This window comes from Galeopterus variegatus, unplaced genomic scaffold (assembly GCF_000696425.1).
Source record: "Galeopterus variegatus unplaced genomic scaffold, G_variegatus-3.0.2 Scaffold2566, whole genome shotgun sequence".
In the NCBI taxonomy this organism is placed as follows: Eukaryota; Metazoa; Chordata; class Mammalia; order Dermoptera; family Cynocephalidae; genus Galeopterus; species Galeopterus variegatus.
The window spans coordinates 230,126-253,576 of NW_007728677.1; the positions used below are offsets into that span (position 1 = coordinate 230,126).

General features: G+C 35.8%; 1 protein-coding gene across 1 annotated transcript in view; it reads left to right on the top strand.

Moving 5' to 3' along the window:
- ZBBX (zinc finger, B-box domain containing) overlaps positions 1-23,451 on the top strand; it is a gene marked incomplete at its 3' end in the record, with an annotated part of 85,349 nt that overhangs the window by 30,684 nt on the left and 31,214 nt on the right. Inside the window, exons 6-8 of the mRNA XM_008582320.1 lie at positions 6,665-6,823; positions 12,072-12,246; positions 17,805-17,925. Coding sequence (XP_008580542.1) covers positions 6,665-6,823; positions 12,072-12,246; positions 17,805-17,925 — 455 coding nt within the window. The remainder of the gene's footprint in view (positions 1-6,664; positions 6,824-12,071; positions 12,247-17,804; positions 17,926-23,451) is intronic.

A 23,451-nucleotide genomic window follows, 5' to 3' on the forward strand; every position in this document is an offset into this window, starting at 1 on the left:
TATCATTGATATTTTTGTATTATTCATGCAAATACTATATCTGTTTTTAGAAATATGATGAACAGAACTGGATTTAAGAGCATGATACTGCTGTGAATTTCCCCATTGCAATTTTCTTTGACTCTATAAATATTTAATTTTCTATTTTTTTAATGTATTTACATGGGAGCTTTTCTCAAATTCTGTTTTCCTTTTACAGTTGGAATTCCTGCGCTTTGCCTTTCTACCTTTTCCATCTGGTCTATAGCTACATTCTTTTTTCTTTCTTTTGGTCCTATCAGTAGATCAATCTTTGATCAAATAATTTATTGATATCTTTTCTTCAACTTTCATGGTGAAATCAGAGTTGACTTTGGTACAGCCTGTTTTTAGGGAATAAGTGTATACTAAGACTGTCCATCTGTAAAGAGCGGATTCATCAAAAAGCAAAATAACAATTTGCTCTAAGAATATAAAATGTATTTTAATAATGTGGAAAAGTTGAGAGATGGTGCTTATCTTTTTCATCCTTATTTAGTGGATTAAGATGTTCAAAATTATGTATTTTTGTAAGTAAATTACTTTTACTTTACAAAGTTATTTTTACTAGTGGAAATTTAATGGGCTTATTGCATCCTGTCATAGATTCATGATAATTTGAGGAATTTATCTGCTTGGTGTAGCTAGTATTTCTTCCTTTGCATGTAGTTTCCAACTCAGAGAGATTTTGTCTGATTTGTTCCTGCTGATTTTAAATAACAGTATTTTTATACTATAATAATGTGATGTATTCAATGTGGTGTATAAATAGAAATATGCTGGCAAAATAATCAGAGGCTTCTTTGGATAAATAAATCTTGAACAAATGTTTTGATGATTTTTATTTATTTATGTATTTATTTGAAGTAGTTTCTTTTTATTGTTTTCTGCTTATTACAAAGCATGTTCACTGAAGGGAAAAAAATTCAAAATTACAAACTTTTCTGAAAATCAATTAGAAACACAAAAATGAGTACTAGAAAGAAGTTTTCTGAAAATCTTTGGAACAAAACTTGAAAAACAACCTGTGCTGTGCCAAAATTACCAATACTTGAAAAAAATCATTACTAGGGCATAGTCATTTTCAACCAAAATGCTGTTTAACCCAACTGTTGTGATGATCAAATTGACTTTTTAAAAATTTTTATTGAATCATAATTGATTATACATATTTTTTGGGTTCAACATTGACATATGTTGATCAAATCAATATTGCTAGTATGTATATTGTTACAAATTGCACTTATTCTTTATGCCCCTTGTCCAATCTCTCCCTATCACCCTCTCCCTCCACATACCCCCTCTAATTACCCCAGATTTCTTCTCTCCTTCTGAAAGAGTAAAGGTTACTCTGTTCATTTGTTGCCTACATGATCTGTCCAATGCTGAGAGGTATGTTCAGGTCCCCCAATATTATCGTAGAGCAGATGCTTCTTCTGTCACTCTGGAATGGGCTTTGTGGAGAGAACCATCCTCTTCTTTTCTTTGGTCTCTGCTGGTGACTCTCCTTGTGTCAATGCACTCCAGTGGCTGGAGGACTATCTGCGTGGTGGTTGTGGCATCTAGCCACTTTTGTGGTAGCCATGGTTATTATGGTGGCTGTGGTGGGCCACCCATATGCAGGTGATGTTTTTGCCATGCTTCTTGGCACTGGTGGTGTGCCTGATTGTAGGGGAAGGTCTGGTCTCCAACTTCATACCTCAGGTTCCAGGGTGGGCCCTGAGGCGTTGGCATTGTGTCTGGCTGTGGGAGGGGGGTCTGGTCCCTGGCTCCAGACTTCAGGTCCCTGGGCGGGCCCCGAGGTGCTGGCAGTGTGCCTGAGCAGGAACTAATTTTTTGTCCTTTGCTTACTTCTAAAATGGGGGAATATCCTATGGGGACCAGTTCTTGAGCTGTGTGGTTGAACTAAATTGCTGCTTTGCTGCTGATTCCCTAGGGAATGCTTTTTGTGCAGCTCAGGTTTTAATGGTTGACCTTGCTGGTCGGCTGTCCTTGCTGTGCCCCAGTGTTCCCCTGGTGGGCCTGTCTCCCCTGCCGCCCATGCTGCAAACACTTCCCATGGGAAAGACTGTGCTCTGGTCCCTTATGATGACTCACCGGCCTCTGAGTGGCTCCTTTTGTTCAGTTGTGGCTCCTCACTACTATGTGGGTCCACAAGAACCCTGTTAGTGGCCTTGAGGGCCTGGGTGCCACCAAGGCCCCCTTCTCCCTTGCCAGCTCCAAGCAACTGCATCCAAAGGGCACAGTAGTGGCTTTTGCCAGCTCTTGATCCATGCACTCAGCAGCTCCGGCCTTAAAGCGGCCACAGCACAAAATGGTCAGAGTGGATTTTTCTTTCTCTCATTGTGGCTTCTCCCCGGCTTCATGCACTCTGTAGGTCTCTCCTCCTCTTCCCCTGAGCTCTAGCAGCCCCAGCTTGGCTGTTGTTGCATTTTTATAATTGTAAATTGGTTGATTTGTGGGAGAGAGTGACACTGGGGACCATCTATTCTGCCATCTTGACTGAAAATCAATCAAATTGATTTTAACCAAAGACTATGCTAACCTATATTTTTAAACCATGGTCTCATTTATTCTCAAGCTTTGCATATGCTGTTTCCTTAGTAGGGGGGCCCTTTCATCCCTACTCTAATCTGGCAGATTAATGAGGTATTAACTAGTACTTGTGAATTAAAACCTATTAAAATTAGGAATATGAGGACCTGATAAAATTTTCAAGATTTTTAGTTCCTTGTTTTGAAAGTCCTTGTTTAAAAAGTTAAATATTTGATTCATAATATAATTTAGTTTTATTATGTCATGTTAAATATCTACATAGGGTGACAATGTCAAATATAAACTGAGCAACTTTCTTATAAATTTTATTTTATCAGAAACAAAATTCTGATCATTATTAAATTTTTTGTAAGTCCAAATTCACAACTTATGCTTAAGAAGGTAAAGTAGTTTTGAGACTAAAATGTTTGAGAACTGCTGTTCCATGTAATGTGTTATATACTGCAGCACTGTTATAACTGCAAGAGATTAGAAACAACCTACATGTCCATCAATGAGAGACTGGTAAAAATAATTATGATGCATCCATACAATGAAATACTCTTAAGTTTTTGACTATCAAGACATGAAGGATTCAGGTCAGAGAATATTTTTCACAGAGAGCCCCGCAGGAGGTGGGGTAGGTGATTTTTAATAAAAAGTTTATTTTACTATAAATTGAAGCATAATTCTTTCATATACACATATCCATAACATGACATATGATTCCTGAAAAACTTCCCATTATGGACAATTGCCTGCCTAATTAACAGGGCTTGAGGGAAAATTAGGCTTAGGGGAAGAACACTCAAATCCAATGGCATTTTGTAACCAGAGCCCTAACAAAAACAGTTAACAATATTAGTTAAAACACTAGTATGTGTAGCCTAGTTGTGCTTCCTTCTCTGTGATGTAGGTCCTGGTAGTAATTTGCTTCCTACAGTGATCATTTTCATCAAAGTGAAAAATCTGAATCAAAATATATCCTTCTTTATTGATCCACTGTTTGAAATCAGGGGGAGTGTCATTACAGCTTCTTTATCTACAACCATACTTTTTCTAGATAGCTTAACTTAATGGAATGCATGGTTGTTGAAGCCATTAAAACACTCAGAACTTGCACTGAGAGGCATTTCTATAGATTTTCAGCTTTTTTTCTTAAGGTCTTTATATATTGCTAAGGTTTTGACTTTAATTACAGGAAAGCTTGCCCTTGATTGCTTCCAAACAGTGACATGCTGAAAAAGAAAAACTTAAGAATCAGTACAACTCTGGAGTTATACTGACATCATTTTCTTATTTACTAGTTGCCTGTGAGGTAATTCACATCAAAGAAATAAGAACAAACTGTACGTGGGAAAATATTCCTGGTATGAGAAGGAAGTCTTCTCTCAAAGGCCAGGCCAAAAAAAGAATTATTTATACACACACACACACACACACACACACACACACACACACACAATTAAAAAATTTTCCATTAGTACACCTAACTTGAACTTCCTGAGATGATTTTATAGTCAAAGCTATCCTAGTGCCAACCATATTTAGCAATCACTGTAACCAATGAATTTATGTCTCTTAAGTTCTGCTGTAACACATTTTTTTGTGTGTGTATGTGTGTGTCTCCATCTCCACCTCTACATCTATTTGCTAGCAAATTCAAATTAACTAACAGAACTCTTCTGCAGTGTTTAGAGCTTTTAGTTTTTAATGTAAGGCTGTGGAGGAAATAAATCTCTTCTAAAATTTTACAACTGGAAAATCAATGAAGGTTAGCTCTATGAAAGGAGATATTCCCACTGTTTTTTTTTCAGACTTGCAAAGTAACATAGATGTAAACTATGTGTGAATTTCTTTCAGCTGGATCTTCTGGATCACAAAAGGAGGCATGGCTATGTCAATGAGATCATTAAAATTTATTGCTGTATTGCAAGGGGTTTGGATGATGACAGTAGTTAGAGTTTTGAAGTACTGACACTGCCATAAAGTATATCATTTTTCGAAATACACTAAAACTTTTACTCTTGGACCTTAACTTCTACAAGGTGCCATCCATTCCAAAATGCTATAAAATATCAACCCTCTTTACTTTGATTAATGATACATTGTCAGAGTGATGAATTCTTCTAGAGTGTAATTTGAAAGATAATATCATTCTAGGGGAAAAAAAGTTCAGGTGAAAATTTAGAACAGTTACCAGATGAAATCCTACCATCATACTCTGTAGTGAAGGATGTGGGGGAATCTGGAAATGCTGGCAGTAAATCACATACTATGCTCCAGTTTAAACTTCTATCCTACAGTGAGATATATGATTTACTATGTACTCTGAAGGCTGTTTTGGTTTGATTTTAATACATTTTTAGCATGTAGAGCAGTTGCACAGGTAATTTTACATATTTTCAGTCTCTCTCTCCTCCTGTTGCTACCTATTAGTATTGTCCTGAAGGCTGTTTTGGTTTGATTTTAATACATTTTTAGCATGTAGAGCAGTCGCACAGGTAATTTTACATATTTTCAGTCTCTCTCTCCTCCTGTTGCTACCTATTAGTATTGTAATATTTAACTTTTCATCTTTAGAAGGTGAAAAGAAAATTATCTTTGAGTTTTAAAATTTAAAAATATTTTATTAACATATAGAACATTTAATATTTAACTTTTCATCTTTAGAAGGTGAAAAGAAAATTATCTTTGAGTTTTAAAATTTAAAAATATTTTATTAACATATAGAACATTGTTAATGACACTTAATACACATTGTTATCTATTTTAAAGTTTTATAGCAATCATCTTCAAATTCTTGTTTATTAGTTACTTAGTACTTAAAGTGATAGTTGTTATATTATTAAGTGAAGATAATGTGTTTTGTGTTGCAAATCTAGATGTGTTTTTCTAAGTAGAGACAAAAGGTCACAGGGATACCTTCTGAACTGTTCACAGAAGTTACCTCTGGGGAGCATATTCATGAATAGGGAGGAACCTCTATTTCTTACATTTTAATATGGTGGGACAATGATATATAGTTTTAAATATATGGTCAAATATAAAAATAGGTTTAAAACAAAAAAAAAATTAAACCACCTAATTTGCATAGGCAATTGTATGCAGAATTACAGTTTTGTGAGTTTTTTTAAAGGAAGGAAAAATGTTCAAATCTATTAGATAAAAAATGTAATACTTCCAGTTTTAGGAAATTAAAGGTAAAACACATTTTCTGCGTATGCTATTTGCAGGGAACTGTGATAGCCATATAAAATTTAAAAAATCATGATTTTTCCTTTTGTGAGCTTATATGGTATGATGGGATAGATCAACACCAAAAGTGATGTAAAGTCAATATGGTAAGGGCTGGTAGACATCTACTCAGGGGGTTAATGGGATGCAGAGGGTGGGTACCTCACACAGTTGTTGGCGGAGGGTGCAGGGGAAGGTTCTAGATCTGTGGGAGTAACATGGGATGGGTCTAGAAGGTAAAGTAGGAGTCTGGGAGGGCCTTCCTGGTAAGCGAACCTCACGAGCAAAGGCACAAAATGAGAAACAACTTGGAGTTTACTAGGGAGCTACAGATAACGGCACTTCCTGCTGTGCACTTTTGAATAGTGAATATTTTCTAAAGATGTTTTATCACCAAGAAATGCTCATTACTGCTTATTCAGGCTCTTCCCGCATTAGCTATATTTAGTTCTTTAGCCAAGACATGCACAAAATAACACAGCTCTCTATTTCCACTATTTGGCATAGTGGCAAGGCCATGAGTCATTAGAATTATACACACCTGGGGTCACTTTCTGCTCTGTCATCCCCTCACTATGTTTCTTTATTCCTAAAACAGAGATAAAAAATGTTCCGTTTTAGGGTTTCCTTGAGGAATAAATTATATGCTTTTAATATGCTTTGGATAGCTTGAGCCCAAACTAGTTCCCTTAGTTGATGGCAACTGTCAACCATTATATTGGTTGATACAAATGTCTATTTGTTTTTTTAAATATTAAATAAAATTTATTGAATTTCAGGAGCCATAGAATAATGAAAATATAATTTCATATATATTAATTACTTAGTTTGACATATTAGGCTTTTTAGTCATAGTTTGTTCTCTTTTTCATAGGCAAAATCTCAAATATTTTCCAGTGTATTGGATGTTGCCCATCGATTTATAAAGGAAGTAAATCCAGATGAATCCAAAAGAGAGAATAATTCTACAAAAGAGACCAGTAAACGTCAGCATAAACCCAAATCTCTACTTCTACAAGGGAGCAGCTCTGAGGTAAGCTGAGGAAAACATAGTGGACAATTTCTCTCATACATGACCATGTTGACTGTCATTCATAGACTTAACTAGAGCTGTAGAGTTTTGCAGATTATTTTATCACATGGTTACTTCCTATGAATATGTTTTCTATAAATCAAATACATCTTGACCATAAAAAAATCTTTTCAAGGAGATTGCTTTTATTCCACTGAACACTGATCTTTTGGATGAATGATCTATTTATTGATCCTATGACTTGCCAGGCATTTCCACTACGTCAGGAATTGAATCAGTATTTGGGGGAAACAAACAAACAAACAAAAACCCGCAATGCAATATAACAATTTTATATTAGTCAGGACTTGAAAGAGTCAAAAAATACAAAATCTTGTCAAGAGCTTTAGGTGACAGGCAATTTTTCAGTTATTTAAAACCAGATTAATACAAAATTCTGGCTGTTATTCACATTGACTACTTATCCAACAGTGTGCTAGATAAGCTTTTATCAGCACAAGTCTATATTTTTACAATAGGCTTGTTTTTTGTTTAGCAAGAAACAAACTTCAAATTTTGATCTATGTTATAATCCTCTTTTTTAAGATATCACTCACCTTTTCCCTGCAGTTCAGACACTATGGGGAACTTGGCCAAAGTCACATAGCTTGTTACTTGGTGACCAAGTCTGTTGAACTTAAGTCTGTTGAATTACAAACCCATGCTCATAGAACCTCTTTCCAGCAGAGGAACTATGCTTGAATTTTCCAGGAAAGTCAATGTATTTACATGGATTTTGCTTTCTAATAGACTTGCCAATGATGTTTTGTGAAGAATCACTGAATGAGTTACAGTCTCATTACTGTAATAATAATGTATTGAGGACCAGACACTGCCCTAAATATTTTATCTCCTTTTTTCTTTTAACTGTTCCTTTTTTCAGATGAGAGAATAGTGGCAGAAAGCAGTTTTCATAAATTAGCCAAGGTGTCATTGATAGTGGAGCTTACATTTGAGCTCTGACCTTCTGAATTGAAGTTACTTGTTTTTAACCATTATACAGAAGCTGTGGTTTCTCCTTCATGGCTGCCATCTTATCTAATTTATCCTATCAAAAATGATAGTGATAAATCAGCAGCTAACATTTTTTGAATACCTTATACTAGTCCTTGCTCTTAATGCTTTACCTGCCTTATCAGATAATCACAATAACCATATGTTTTGTGCTGTTATTACCCCCAGTTAGCAGAGAAAGTTAGAGAGAGGTTAAGTAACTGGCCCTACTAGAAAGCTGTATAGTGGACTCCTTCGTGCTTTTAATCCTTACAATAAATACTTTCTCTTATCTCCATAGGTAACTATGTATGCTGTATATACCCTCAATCTCTTGTCTTAACTTAAAAACCATTAATTCAGTGGTTTTATACAGGGGTGTATATTAAAATCAACTGGAGAATTGTTAAAGAAATACACATGACTGAGTTTAATATCTCTGTGCGTGGGGTTCAGACATGTGTGGTTTTAACAACTACTCAGTGATTCTGTTGCGTATTCTTGGTTGGGAGTTACTGCTGTAGACCCTCAGGTGTGAACCTGTGCACACACTGAAGAGATAGCTCCCTCATAGGCTTGGTATTTCTCTGTGCTGAAGAGCAGTGGTTCTCAAACTGTAAGAATCAGAAGCACTGGTGAGTTTGATAAAAATGTGCATTCCTGGGTCTGCTACCCAAATTTTGATTTTTTTTTTCTTTTTACATCTGGATAGGGCCCAGGAGTCTGATTTTTAATTGGTACTCCCAAGCAATTCTAATGGCTGGAAGAGTCAAAATAGTGCCCAAACCTGATATCTGTTTTATGGTTTTTTAAAAATTGGATTCAAGCCAATGGGGAATCCTTGGATAGGGGTGCAGGTCACAAAAGAGCTTACATTTTAGAGACTAAAACCTGGGTTTGAAATACTGATGCTGGTTTTCTTATAGCTTTATAACATTAGGCAAATTACTTAGCATTTTTCAACCTGTTTTCTCTTCCGGAATTGTGAATATTAAGACACATATTACTGAGATATCATGTGCTTGGAGAGTAATGAATGCATAGCACTGGATATCCATATGATCCTTCAAGTTTCTTGTCACCTTGAGAATTGAGCAGGGTTATATTGGACTCTGAGTGGAAGTGATTTGTGACAGTTATGAGCTGAAATATTTAAGAGCCAATGTACAACTCTCTAGCTTTTTTCTATACTTCCTATGTGCAAGTCAGGTATTCCAATGCCATAGCTTTGAGTCCAAATGCCTTACATCTCTTATTCACTGCTTAGAAGGGAACTGCCCTGGAAAGCTGCTAGAATCAGTGTGTACCTAAACCATTTTGTATTAAGCCACTGAGTTTTCAGTGCTTCTTCATTAGTGCAGCATACATACTTAGACACACAGACATATTGCTACTGGATACCTTCCCACATACTCCTGAAACTCAGTATCTTCAAATTAAACTCATCCTCTGTCTTCCAAAACCTGTAGATGTTACTGTTGGCAGCACCCAATCTAGCTTTCCAAGCCGACAAAGACAGTTATCTTCTGTAGTCCTTTCTTTTCCTTCACTGAGCATCCACTCAGTGACTGTTGTTAGTTTGGTCAGGCTACCATAACAAAATACCACAGACCGAGTGGCTTAAACAACAGAAATTGATTTTCACACAGTTCTGTATGCTAGAAGTCCCAGGTCGAGGTACTGGCAGATTCAGTTCCAGTGAGGCTTTTCTTCCTGGCTTGTAGGTGGCTGCCTTATTGCTGTGTGTGTGTGAGAAAGAGAAATATCTCTGGCATCTCTTTCTCTTCTTAAAAGGATACCAGTCCTTTTGAACTAAGGTTTCACCTTCATGACATCATTTCACCTTAATTGCCCTGTTTTAGGCCCTATCTCCAATTACAGTCACAGTGGGAGTTAGAGCTTCCATAAATGAATTTTACGGGGGGGCACAGTTAGTTAATAACTGTTACCATGTCCCATGCAGTCTACCATCTAAAAACTCTCTTGAATGGTTGAGCACTTTTTTCTATTTTTATTGTCAATTAGCTTTTTCTTAAAAAACAAAAGATTTATAAAGTGGAAAGTGCATTTCATTCTCTTTCCTTCCAGGAGTCAATCAACATTTTCAATTTTGTATGTATGCATTTCTTTACACAAATGTTAATATACTTTGTATACTGCCTGCAAACCTATTTTTTGTGCTTAACAATGTAGTTTTCATATTCATAAAAGTACATTCTGCAACTTTCTCATTCTATGTAGTGGCTGTAAAATACTCCATTTGTTGGGTGTTGATGACTTACAAAAATCTCTTCCACTGATCAACATTTATGTTGTTTCCATCTTTTCCCAGTACAAACTAAAATATAAAGTATAATTTAAAAAAATATTGTTTTGCATATATATAAGTATATCAATATGCTAAAAACCTGAAATTCCTAGGCAAAGAGGGTTATGCATTTGTAATATTGGTCAAAATGGCCAAATGGCTATCACATTTTATTGGTTTCCTTGTATCCAAACTCACTATTCCCCAACTTCTCTCTCTCTTTCATACTACCATGTGGAAGTTTTCAGTGGTTTTGAATTTCCAATAGTTTTAAGTCTAAGTTCCTCTGTATGGCAGGCAGGGCGCTTCATGGTCTTCCCCTGCTTGTCTTTTCACCCTTCATATTTTCTCATCCTCCACTTTTTGCCATATCGATACAAACTACTTATGGTTCCATGCTACAGTGCTGTTTGTCTCCATATACTTAGCATATACTCTTAGCATATACTCATGTATCATTCCCTCTCTCTGGAATACTGAGAGAATCTTGCCACTTTTGCTTATGGAATTTTTGTTTTATCTTTCAAAATGCAATTAAGATGTTACCTGCTCTGTGTTATACCTACTGCTTGCAACCATTTCTATTGTGAAGTTATTAACCTGTGTTTCTGTGGCCAACAGCTAGCACAGTGTCTAGTGTGTAACAGGTTCTCAGATGCTTTTTGCTTTATTTAATTTTTTTGTACACATCTTTAACAATATACTCTCAGTTGTATTCTAACAGTCTGCCCATTTATTTTTCAATTAAGAGCTGAACATAAGGATTTATACTTTTGTGTCTAAAAGATACACAATGGAGATGTAGCAATTTGATCAGTGTAGTAACCACATTTGATAATTCAGCCTTTGCGTGGGTTTTATTTTGCTTGAACTTCCTAATTTGGCTGTTTTCTCTGATCCACTGGATAATTGCCAAATCATACCTTCATTTTCTTTTGTATGTTCAGACTGAATCTATATTTTGAACTGCATTTGTCTTTTCTCCCCATCATTAAGTTGAGGATCATGTAGTGTTTCATGTGCATTGATGAACTTGTTCATTCGTTCCACTAACATTTAATGAGCACCTGCTTGGTGCCAGGCACTGCTCTTGACACTGAGGAAAAAAAACCATAAACCCCAATGTCATTATATTGTACTGGGAAGCGACAGGCAATGAGAAATAAACATGTAGAGTAAATTCACATGGAGATAAGTTAGGGAATGAAAAATAAAGCAGTTAAGAGATTATAAAATGGCAGAAAATAGAACTGTTATTTTTAGGATAATCAGCAAAGAGCTGTCTGAGTAGGTGACATTTGAGCAGAGATGAATAAAATGAAGGGATGGGTATGTGAGGACATGGAGGAGGCTCATTCCACGCACTGAGTATAGCTAGTGCAGGACCCTGAGGAGAGAATGTGTTTGATGATGGATTTCCAGAACTGCAAGAATGTGAGTTTAGCTGGAGCAGGGTGAATGAAGGGGAGAATGGAAGGAGGTGAAATAAAAGACAGGGGAGTACAGGTCATGCAGGGCCTTGAAGGTGCTGGTAGGAACTCGGGGCGTGAGCATTTTAGAAAACTGCTCTTTCTGCTGTGGGAAGGTTGCAAGGAGAAGGTGATTAGGAAAGTAGGATGACTGGATGAAAGAGTATTGCAGCTTTCCAAGACTACTGGTGAATAGCATAATTATAAGTCAAAAGTCCTTTAGGCTCTTGTTTTAATAATTTCTGAAGAGACCATTTATAATTGCCAATAGAGTTTTAAGGGAGAGAGTAAAGCATGTGAATAAGTACGACTTAAAAACATTTCATTCTAAGTTAAAAAAAAGTGTCTGATTTCTAATGAGTAATAATCAGTCCTACCTGTATTTTAAGATACAAAAAAATTAATAAAGTATACTTAGATACATTTTTAATTGGTTTAGACAGAAATTACAACAGCAAAAAGAGCAGAATGTGCAAATCCAAGAGATAGGCCCTTGTGTGAAGGGTCATTTGATGAAGAAGCTTCTGCCCGGTCCTCTCAGGAAGTGTTAAATCAGTGGAGAACTGGAAATCATGACAACGAGGAGAAACAGAACTTACATGCAGCCAAGCCAGGTATGGCTATTTTTATAACGTGAATGTTGTAAAATAAAGATGACTTCGTGCTATTTATCTCCATTCTCTGTGAATATAAATGCAATTTCAGAGCCTATAAACATTGGGGTAACATTTTCTGTAACTCCTCAAAGGAGTATGCACTGTACAATCATTGGTGAATGGTTTAATATTTATAGACCCTGAATTGGACACTGGGGTATTTGCGTTTGTTTTCTATGTGAATTCAAACTGTCAAATGAATGGAGAATTGGATTCTTTCAGTTCTTTCTCTCCTAGCAGGAAATTTTTATTGGGACAGCTAGTTCTTTTTTGACACATAGAATGGGAGGATCTGTGAGATAGAGAAGTAAAACGATCTTTTTATATGTGTTTTAAAAAATATGATTTCAAGGACCCCTGTAAACTTGGGAGAATTTGTGTTTTAATTGCTTTTCTTTCATTTTGAAGAGGTATTTCTTGTTTTTATTTGTCCTTGATGATTTTCACTCCCATATTCTAGACATTGAAGGACTAGATGAGTGAGTGTGCAGTATCTTTGTTATAAGTTTTCCAGTGTCTCTTGAGGAAAATCAAAAGTTTTTAAAGTATTCAATTTATTAATCTTATTACTCAGAGTCCTGTAGTGTCTTCCATTTGCTTTTCATTGAATATAAAGGGTTAGATAATAAATTCCAATCACATATCTTACTTGACAGAGGCATCCAGTTTTACTAATTTTGTTTCATTCTTTTCTGTAGAAGGAACATCTAATTATATATCCTTTATAACATAATGTAGTTCATAATGTCAAGGTACCACACATCATCTTCTCAATTATAATTGGATTTTTTACTAAATAATGTTCTCTCCCTTAAATATTTTTCCTACATTTGTTCATGATATTCATATTTCCAAAACTATTTTTATGCTCTTTTCTTAGTATTACGCACCTTAGTAAGTACCTCAACTCTCATTTACTGCACTATTTCATGTACTTTATATTTGTAATTTCATATATTAATGTATTTTTTTAAAATTTTACTTTTCTACCCTGAAATAAAGACTTATTTCTAAGTCTTCAATAGAAATACCTTTTTAATGGTCTATTTTGAAAGGCATAGTGTTTAAAATAATGCCATTACTGAGTTGAGAAATCACCAGAAGTCCAAACCATTCTTAGAATTTTTTTTCGTAATAGAAATACCTATACGAAAAAAATAATATAATTATAATTTAAGAATACTTATTTATAAAAGAAAATTACCAAGAAGAAAAAGAAAATAGTCCAATAGTTTGCCATCTAGAGAAAAACAATGTTAACATTTTGGTATATATTTTACAATAGATACAGTTGCAGACACAGGCACACCCAAATACACAGGAGCAAAAATTAGGTAAAATTATATATTCTATTAGTTTACTTGTATTTTCACTGCAGTTCTGTCAGGGACAACTTTCTATGTAAATACAGATATACATAATCATTTATAACTGTTGCATCATATTCTATATAGCATGACTTTCAGACCTTTATTGATGGGTATTTTGTTTCTTATTCTTTGTATTATAAAAATTAAGTTATGATAGCCATCTTAGCTATTTGCGCAGTTACACAATTACCTTAAAATAAACTTCGAAATATGAAAATGTCTTAGTGGTGATTTGTTTCATTAAATTTTGGTGAGTATTATCCATTTTTTCTCTAAAATGATTACTGTGTCAGTTAAACTCTCACTGGTAGTATGTAAGATGGCTATTTCTCCATATTTTCTAGTTTTGTTTTTTTTTTTTTGATTTTGGCTATTTTGATAGACAATGATTATCATTTTAACTGGCTATCACTTGTGAAATAATTATTGACTATTCTTTGTCAATATATTTTGTTTTTAACATTTGCCAATATTTGGGCACAAGTGATGTTTTAAGTATTAGAGGTATACAATATTCCTTTCATAATAATTCTGTCAACAAATATGAAGTACGTACTATGTACTGTGGGTGAGGGAGGGAAGACCTATGCAAAAGCAGTCACAACCTATTCTGTAACTTAAAGTTTAAGCAGAGGTCAAAGAATCAATCAAATTTCAGCATAACTTGTCAAGAGAAATGTAATGCCATGTCCACACCAGGTGAAAATAGCATGCACTAAGGAATTTTCAGCACCTTGTCAGTCATATCACACAAGTCTGGGAAGCAAGTAGAGGAAGAGATTTTAAGAGTATTATATTAAGGCAGAAAAAGTATAAGATTAGGTTGAATTTATCACTATAGATGTACTCACACAGTATTTGGGTCTCACTGTGTTGGCTCAAGCACTTCAGGAATGGTATTAACAATCTGCCAGGTTGGTTAACTGGAGCCTGGATTTAATTTTACAGTTAATGAGACTGATATGATGGAACTTTCCTGACATTGTGTAGGAGATCTAATTGGAAGACTCTGGGAGATAGGAATGTTGGAATTGATAACGTGCAACCTACTCAGCTGTCCTTTAACTATACTCCTTATGAGGGCTCAGAGGATGCTCTCATCACCAAGGTATTAAGCACCAGAATCCTTAAAATGTTTTTTGTGGCTTTCCTTAGTAGGCTGAGGATGATTGTGGGTGAGATGCTTCAATGGAATTGAGCTGCCTGATTTCAAAGGAATAATGGAAACCTGGAATGGAAGAGGCCAGATGTTGGAACGTAATTGCTAAAATTGTGGCTGAAAAATGATCCAAATTAGGAGCGAGGAAGAGTAGTAATTGGAATGTTTTAATTTGCAGAAATATTTCTGATACTAATTGGGGCACCCAGGAATGAGAAATTTGTACAGCCTACTGTTTTACCTATATAAGTAGAAATTTTATGTCTGATGGTCAGAGACCTGAATTGGGCCACCATACTGGGTACTTGGAGTTTTTATGAAGTTTTCAGACCTAAGACAGTTCACAGATCTGGAACCTCTTAATTGAGGAAGAGGCTGGGTCTATCAAGGAATTCTGCAATGTGGCTACAGTGTACACTGTGTATCTTACTCGAAGCCTTCACTAGAAGAATTTATGGCTATTTACCAGGATAAACATGCAATGAGGAAAGGTAATACCCAGACCCCTAAAGGTGTGATTAGATTCTGTCTCTGAACTGACACTTAATCCTGGGGACCCTAAGTATCACCATAGTCCACCAGTCAGTGACAGAGGCTTACGAAGGTAAAGTGATAGATGAAGTCTTGTCGTGATTCTGTTGCATATAGGATATGTTGGGAGTTAGAGTCCATTTTGTAGTTATTTCCCTAGTCCTGAATGTATATTGGAAATGGATACTAATGGGAAGAATCCCTACATTGGTAATCTGTCCTTGGCATAAAGGTCGTTATGGTAGTACATAAGTAGAGGACCCTAGAACTGTCACCCCTCCCTTCCATACTAAACTAATATGCCAGAAACATCACTACATTTCTGGGAATGCAGAGATTAATGCCATCATCAGATACTTGAAAGATGCAGGAATACCGCTTTTAAAAAATGTTCCCATGTAACTTACCAATTAGGTGCAAAAGCCAACGGTCTTGGAGAATGACTGGATTATAAAGTAAACTTTGTCAGATGATAATGATGCCAATGACAGTTGTTTTTCTGGATTTAGTATCTTTACTGGAGAAAACCATTCATTCTCTGTCACTGAGGAGCAGCTATTAACTTACCACAGAGCATGTAAACTTTTTTTCTGTAAAAGGCCAGGTAGTAAATGTTTTAGGCTTTGCAGGTCATTCAGAGCTACTCAACTACTCAACCTTACCATTACAGCATGAAAGCAGTCATAGACAATGCATAAACAAATGTGTGGCTGTATTCCAATAAAGTTTATTTATGAACATAGAAATTTGAATTTCATAATTTTTTTTTAAAGTCACCATATATTATTCTTCATTTGATTTTTTTCAACCATTTAAAAATGTAAAAACCATTCTTATCTCGCAGGCTGTAGAAGAACACAGTGAGCCAGATTTGGCCCCAGGGCTTTAGTTTGATTCTTGACCTAACAAGTGTGTTTTTTCTATTTCTATCAATAAAGAAAATCAGATATAGTTGTGTTTCTTTTTTCATGTGTTGGGATAACAGTATGTCTTCACACTCACTCAGACTTACATTAAATCTCCTCCTTTCTATTGTTTTGTAGTCTGAAAGGATCTTGATTATCTTGAGATTGTAGACAATAATGCTTACCGGTCCAATTGAAGGCATCATGCTAGGTAGATGTGGTGAGCAGGGAGTAGCTGATACAAAATGATTATATTGGACCCTTTCCATTGTGGAGGGGACAGTGGTTTGTCCTCATAGGAAAAGCTATGTATTTAAGATATGGATTTGCTTTCTCTGCATACCATGTGTCTGCCAGCAGGAGCTTTACTTATCCCCCTGGTATCTCATACAACATAGCCTCAGACCAAGACACTCATTTTATTATGAAGGGAGTACAGCTAATACCCATGGAATTCAGTGATCTTACCATGTGCCAGCTGCTGTAACTCCTTCCTGCCTATCACCCTTCTCGGTTTGGAGGTTATGTCTCAAGTGGCTCTTCTCTATGACCTAGATGAAAAAAAAGTGAGTCCTAATTTTTTTTTCTTTCAGTTTTCCTGTTAAGAAATCTCTTATTTTACAATGGAAAAGGAGACTCATATGGAGGCACCTCCTTTTCTCCTTTTTCAGGTTCTTAATACTGCTCTTTCAGTTCAATGGATTCTGGTTGGAGTTTCTCAGAACCTCCTTCAGTCACTGTCTTCAATGCTGCTCTACTCTTTGAGAAGAATAGCAGTGGGGTGACTTACATTCTTTGGTTTATTTCTATTGCTGGCACTTGGCTGTTTCTGGAAGCTAATCATTAAAGTATGCAGTATGAGGTTGGGACTGCCTCTAGTTTTAGAGTTTGTAAAAATAGTTTATTTCCATCTTTACTACTTCCCTTTCTCCTCCTGCATTTTTTCCCCTATGATGTTCAGTTTGGAGAGAGGGGAAAAATCTGGGAGGTAATCCTGAATTTACACTGTTTTTTGTTTTTTCCCCAGAAAACTTCATCAATTTTAAATATCTCTGAATAATGATTTTAATTTAGTAGTACTTCAGAAATACCTTAAGCATCTGAAAGTAAATTGCCATATAAATATAAATGCATGAGGACAGTTCATTCCTTCTAGATGTCATTCTGAATTATTTATTTTTTGTTTCCCATAATGTGTAAATTTTATTGCCAGTGGGTATAATACAAATCTTTACTTATGTGTGTGTTTATAGAATGTATGGTAAATCTGTGTATTTATCTTTCTCATTTAAAAGAATTAGTTGCTTTAAAAAACGTTAAGAATCATAAAACCCTTTCATTTCAAGGGATTATTGAAGAAAACTCTCTACATAATCATTTAATAAATCACCAATATTTAACACTTCTACATTATTTAAACCTTAACCTATTGATTATATAAGTATCAAAGCACATATGCCTCAAAAATGATGAGTTCTATATCTTGAGAAAAGTTATGGTCATTTATAGGCTTGTTTACACTAATTATGCACATTGTATTTATTTTTATAGACTCAATGGAAGAATGTGAAGTACAAACTAATCTAAAAATTTGGAGGGAACCACTTCATATTGAATTTAAAGATGACAGTCTATCCTATATGGAAAAATTATGGCTTAAAAAACACAGGAGGTATTTTCTGAATTTTTAATGTTATTATTAGGAAATATAAAAGCTATTTATGTTCCTTGCTTGTGTGACACATCTTTCTGTAGCAATTTTATATGTGTTTCTCATTTGCATAAATAATTTTAAAGCAATATTAAATCTATGAAGCTTTTACTGTTCTAGTAAGAACTTTAATTCTATTTATGTATATAATGCATCATTAATTTAGAATTTGCCTTGGGAAATGTGTATGTGGGGAAAAAGGCACAAATACAGTATAGAACTTAAGAATGGTAGTAAAAATAATGCGATAAATGAAAGATTACCTTGAAAACATATTTTTGTCAGTGTTTTTATATTAGCATAAACAATTTTTTTCAGAATCTACATTTAAGTTAATTAGACCTTTAATTTTCTAATTTTATTAATAGTAATTGAATATATTCAAAGACTATTCTTAATTGTTTAAAAATTAAATTATTAAAATGTTAAACAAAAGTTATGAAATAGTACATGTTATAGTCGCTCGTAATTTTATCATCATATAAAGCCCGTAGAATTTCACATTTTGATTTCTGCATTTCTAATAGCTCCTGGGTGATACTGGTGTGAATGATGCTGGTCTTTGGACCACATTTTGAGGAGCAAGGTGACGGAGGAATTCTCTAGAATGTAGCTGAGGAGTGATCATCAAAACCTTGTGTCACCTTTAGTCATACAAAGCCATCTTCTGAAGTGGCCCATTCTATCTCTGGAACATTCTATGATATCTTCTAGTGAGCTGTAATATGTCTCTAGCTAGTTTCTAAACTTGGTCCTAATTTTACTCATTAAGCCCAGGCAGAGCAAATATAATTTCTCTCCATGGCATCTCTTTAGGTTTTTGAAATCAGCTCTCATGTCTCCCTTGAAGCTTCTGTTTGACAGGTTAATACCTGCACCACCCACCCCCTTCACCTGTTTTTAATATGGCAGATATTTTTCATTTAAATTTTTTATTTTGACATAGGCATAAAAAAAGTTGAAAAATAGTACAAAGAATTCCCAAATATCATTCACTCAGCTTTCCCTAATGGGACCATCTTATATAAACACAGTGCATTTATCAAAACCAAGAAATTGACATTGGTACAATGTTATTGACTAAGCTATAAATTCTATTTAGATTTTATCGGTGTTTTTATTAACATCCTTATCTTGCTCCAGGATCCAATCCAGGATCTCACACTGCATTTTTTATCGTATCTCCTTATCCATTTCAGTTTTTCATTCTTTCCCTCTTTCATGACCTTAACACTTTCGAAGAGTGTGGCCCAGGTGGTTCATAGGATGTATTTAGTTTGGACCTGTCTGCTGTTTTTCTATAATTAAATTGAAGTACGCTTTGAGGAAGAGTACCACAGTTTTTCATTCTTTCCCTCTATCATGACCTTAACACTTTCGAAGAGTGTGGCCCAGGTGGTTCATAGGATGTATTTAGTTTGGACCTGTCTGCTGTTTTTCTATAATTAAATTGAAGTACGCTTTGAGGAAGAGTACCAGAGAGAGGCCGTGTCCTTCTGTATGCATGATGTCATGGGATCATTCAGTTTTTCATTCTTTCCCTCTTTCATGACCTTAACACTTTCGAAGAGTGTGGCCCAGGTGGTTCATAGGATGTATTTAGTCTGGACCTGTCTGCTGTTTTTCTATAATTAAATTGAAGTACACTTTGAGGAAGAGTACCAGAGAGAGGCCGTGTCCTTCTGTATGCATGATGTCATGGGATCATTATTACCTTATTACTGGTGATGTTAACCTTGATCTCAGGGTTAAGGTGGTTCTCACCAAGTTTCTCCACTGTAAAAATCACTACTTCCCCTTTACAATTCATAAATATTTTAGAAGAGATACTTTGAGGTGACATCTTCTGTTTTCCCTTAAACTTTCACCTTCTAATTTTAGCATTTGTGAGTGGATTTTGCCTGCAGTGGTTATTACTCTGCTGCTTTATTGCTGATTTTCTATTTCCTTCACACAATTCATAAATATTTTAGAAGAGATACTTTGAGGTGACATCTTCTGTTTTCCCTTAAACTTTCACCTTCTAATTTTAGCATTTGTGATTGGATTTTGCCTGCAGTGGTTATTACTCTGCTGCTTTATTGCTGATTTTCTATTTCCTTCACTCCTACATTTATTAACTGGAATTCTTCAAGGAAGAGTGTTCCTTCTCCTGCTTTTATTTATTTATACCATTATTTATGTGAACTCATGGAAATTTATTTTATTATTTAGGTTAATATCTAATATATTATTTATTTTGTGACTCAAATTGTTCCTGCTCTGACCATTGGTTTTTTATTGCCTTATTATTTTTTAATTAATTCCTTTTTTTTTCTACATTCTAAGATGTTGTTGTGGAGCAGTTGGGGGGGAAGTGGAGAGGGGAAGGGAAAGGGTGGGAAAAGGAGGAAGGAGCGGGGCAAGGTTGAGGCCCATGGCACTCCCCTTATTCCAGCAAGGGAGCCCAGGGGGCTTCCAGCAGTGGCTCAGTGGTCATCACTGGGCTCGGTGCAGACACTGGGCAGGGGGTGGGGTGTGGCAGAGGCCCTTGGTCCCCTACAGCCCAAGCTTTGAAGCCTGGGGCATTTATGGCTCCTGCTCTGTGGTCATCACTGGGCTGGGTGTGATATCAGGGGGACTGGTTGAGGCCCTTGGCCCTCCCCCCACCCTAGCTTGGGAGCCCAGGGGGCTTCCAGTCCTTTTAGGTTTTATAGGTGTTCTTTGGCAGTGTTGGTATCAGAACTTTGTCTCTGATCTGTGGGTTTTTTGTTTTTTTCTTTCAGTTCTTTGTTGGATTATTCACTATTCCTACCACTTAAACTCTGTACTGGAATGAATTTGTCCTGTGGTTATTTCTAAATTGGGGGAACTTCCTGTGGGTACCAGCACTCGAGTCCTGTGTTTAAGCTAAATTGCTGCTTTGCTGCTGCTGATTCTCTGCGGAACACTTTTTGCGCAGCTCAGGTTTTAGTTGTTCACCTTGTAAGCACTTCTAGATCTCATGAGGTCTGGCACACCTGGGTTATGTGGAAACTCTGGTCTGGGCCTGAGTCTTTTCAGCAAACTGCACCCTCTGCAGTTCTGTATTCCTGACCAGTTTCCACTGAATGGTCCTGTGCTGATTGGAGGGCAGATCAGCTGACCATGCTGTGCCCCAGTGTTTCCCCTGTGGGCTCATCTCCCCCCCCCCAAATATTTCCCATGTGATGGGCCATGCTCTGGTCCCTTGTGATGACTCGCCAGCCTCTGAGGGGCTCCTTTTTTCAGTTGTCTGTGGCACCTTGCTCCTATGTGGGCCCATCAGAACCCTGTTAGTGGTCTTGCTGGCCTGGGGGCCTCCAAGGCTCTCTTCTCCCCTGCTGCCTCCAAGCAACTTCATCCAAAGGTCACAGCCACAGCTTTTGCCAGCACCTGCTCTGCTCACAAAGGCCAGCCTTGAAGTGGTTGAGGCTTGAAATGCGTGGAAGTCTTTTCTTTCTCTCATGTGGCTTCTCCTGCCTTCATGAACTCCGTACGTCTTTCCTCCTCTTCCCCTGAGCTCTGGATGCCCCAGCTTGGCAACCATTGCTTTTTAATAGTTGTAAATTTGTTGATTGTGGGAATGGGTGACACTGGGTATCATCTCTTCTGCCATCTTGACAAGAAGTCAATATTTAGCTTTTTGTGCCTTTCTTTTAGCAAATGATTATATTAACATAAACATTTTCATGTACATATGTACATAACATGTGTGTGTGTGTGTGTTTAAAATAGGCTTATAAGAACTTGACCTTTCATAAATATTGGCATACAGGTTTTTGTTTGAATATATGTTTTTAATTCAATGTGTAAATACTTGGGACTTGGATGGCTGTTCTACATAAGTGCATGTTTATTTTTAAGGAAAGCTGCCAAACTGTTTTCTAAAGTGACTGAACCATTTTGCATTCCCTTCAGCAGTGTATGAGAGTTCCAGTTGCTCCCAATCCTTGTCAGCACTTGGTATTTTCAGTTTCTTTTTTACATTTGGTTGCCATTTTAAAAGATATACAATTGTATCTCATTGTGATTTATATAGCAGGGATTTAAGTTCGTTTGTTACTTTTCTAGTTATTCCTGTGCAACTAATGTCCAGGTTGCCCATATATTTTTAAAAGTATGATGCCCAGAACAGCACATCAGATGTGAAAATGAATAGTGTGTACCTGTCAATTTCCTTTTTTCTAGTTTAGCTATTATTACCTAAAAGTTATTCCAAAGTCACTTATCTTTTTTGATGGATGCCTTTCAGTGTTGGTCATATTGAGTTTCTTATACAATAAAAGAAGCACAATTTTGTTATTGGAAGATCTGCATCATTTGTGTTTGGATACGTACAACAAACTTTAATCACAGACACATCAAGTCCTGAGTTATGCTAAACACTGAATGTTGGCTAATTTCCTTAGTAGGGAAGAATGAACACTTAGCGAGCATATTCACTGGGGTTTTATTTATGTGGTTATTTTTAAATTATAATCATTTTTGAGTTAATAATTTGTGTCTTAATTATAAGAGTCAGAGTAGGACTATACATTTGCCATTCATAATTTGTTGATGTTTTTCTGATGCTATGCTTCAGAAAAGTTTCCCATGTTGATAACCATTACAGTTTTGAGGTACTTTTGCCTATTGTCATGTTTTGCAATAGGCTTATAAATATATGTTCTATTGCATTTTATTTTCATATTTTTTTCTGATTTGAATAGAAAATTTTTTTGTATTTTACCTGAAACTAGTATGTGAATGTTAATAGATCTTCTCTCTCCATCAGCTTTATTGAGGTATTAATTGACAGGTAAAAATTGTATATATTTAAAGTGTACAGTGTAATGTTTTCATATAAGTATACATTGTGAAATGATTACAATAATCAAGCTAATTAACATATCCATCACCTCACATGTTTATCATTTTTCGTGTGTGGTGAGAACACTTATGATCTGCTATTAACTATAGTCATCGTGCTGTATATTAGATCTCCAGAACTCATTCATGCGACATAGCTGAAACTTTGTACAGCCATCTGATATGTGTGTGTGTATATATATATATCTATATATTACATTTATTCCAACCCCTAGCCCCTGGCAACCACCATTCAACTATATGCTTTTTATGAGTTCATCTTTTTTAGATTTCACATATAAGTGAGATCACATAGTATTTGTCTTTCTACATTTGGCTTAGTTCTCCTAGCATAATGTCCTCCAGGATATGGAAACAACTTCAGTGGCCATCAATAGATAAGTGCAATGGAATATTAGTGAGCCTTAAAAAAGAAGGAAATCCTGCCACGTGACAACATCAAAGCATTGATAGAACACCACTCCTATTCAACATAGTATTGGAAGTATTAGCCAGAGCAATCAGAGAAGAGAAGGAAATAAAGGGCATCCAGATTGGAAAGGAGGAAGTCAAACTGTCTCGTATATCTTCGGATAATGTATGCTATACGAAGTTATTACGCTATGTATTTAAGATATG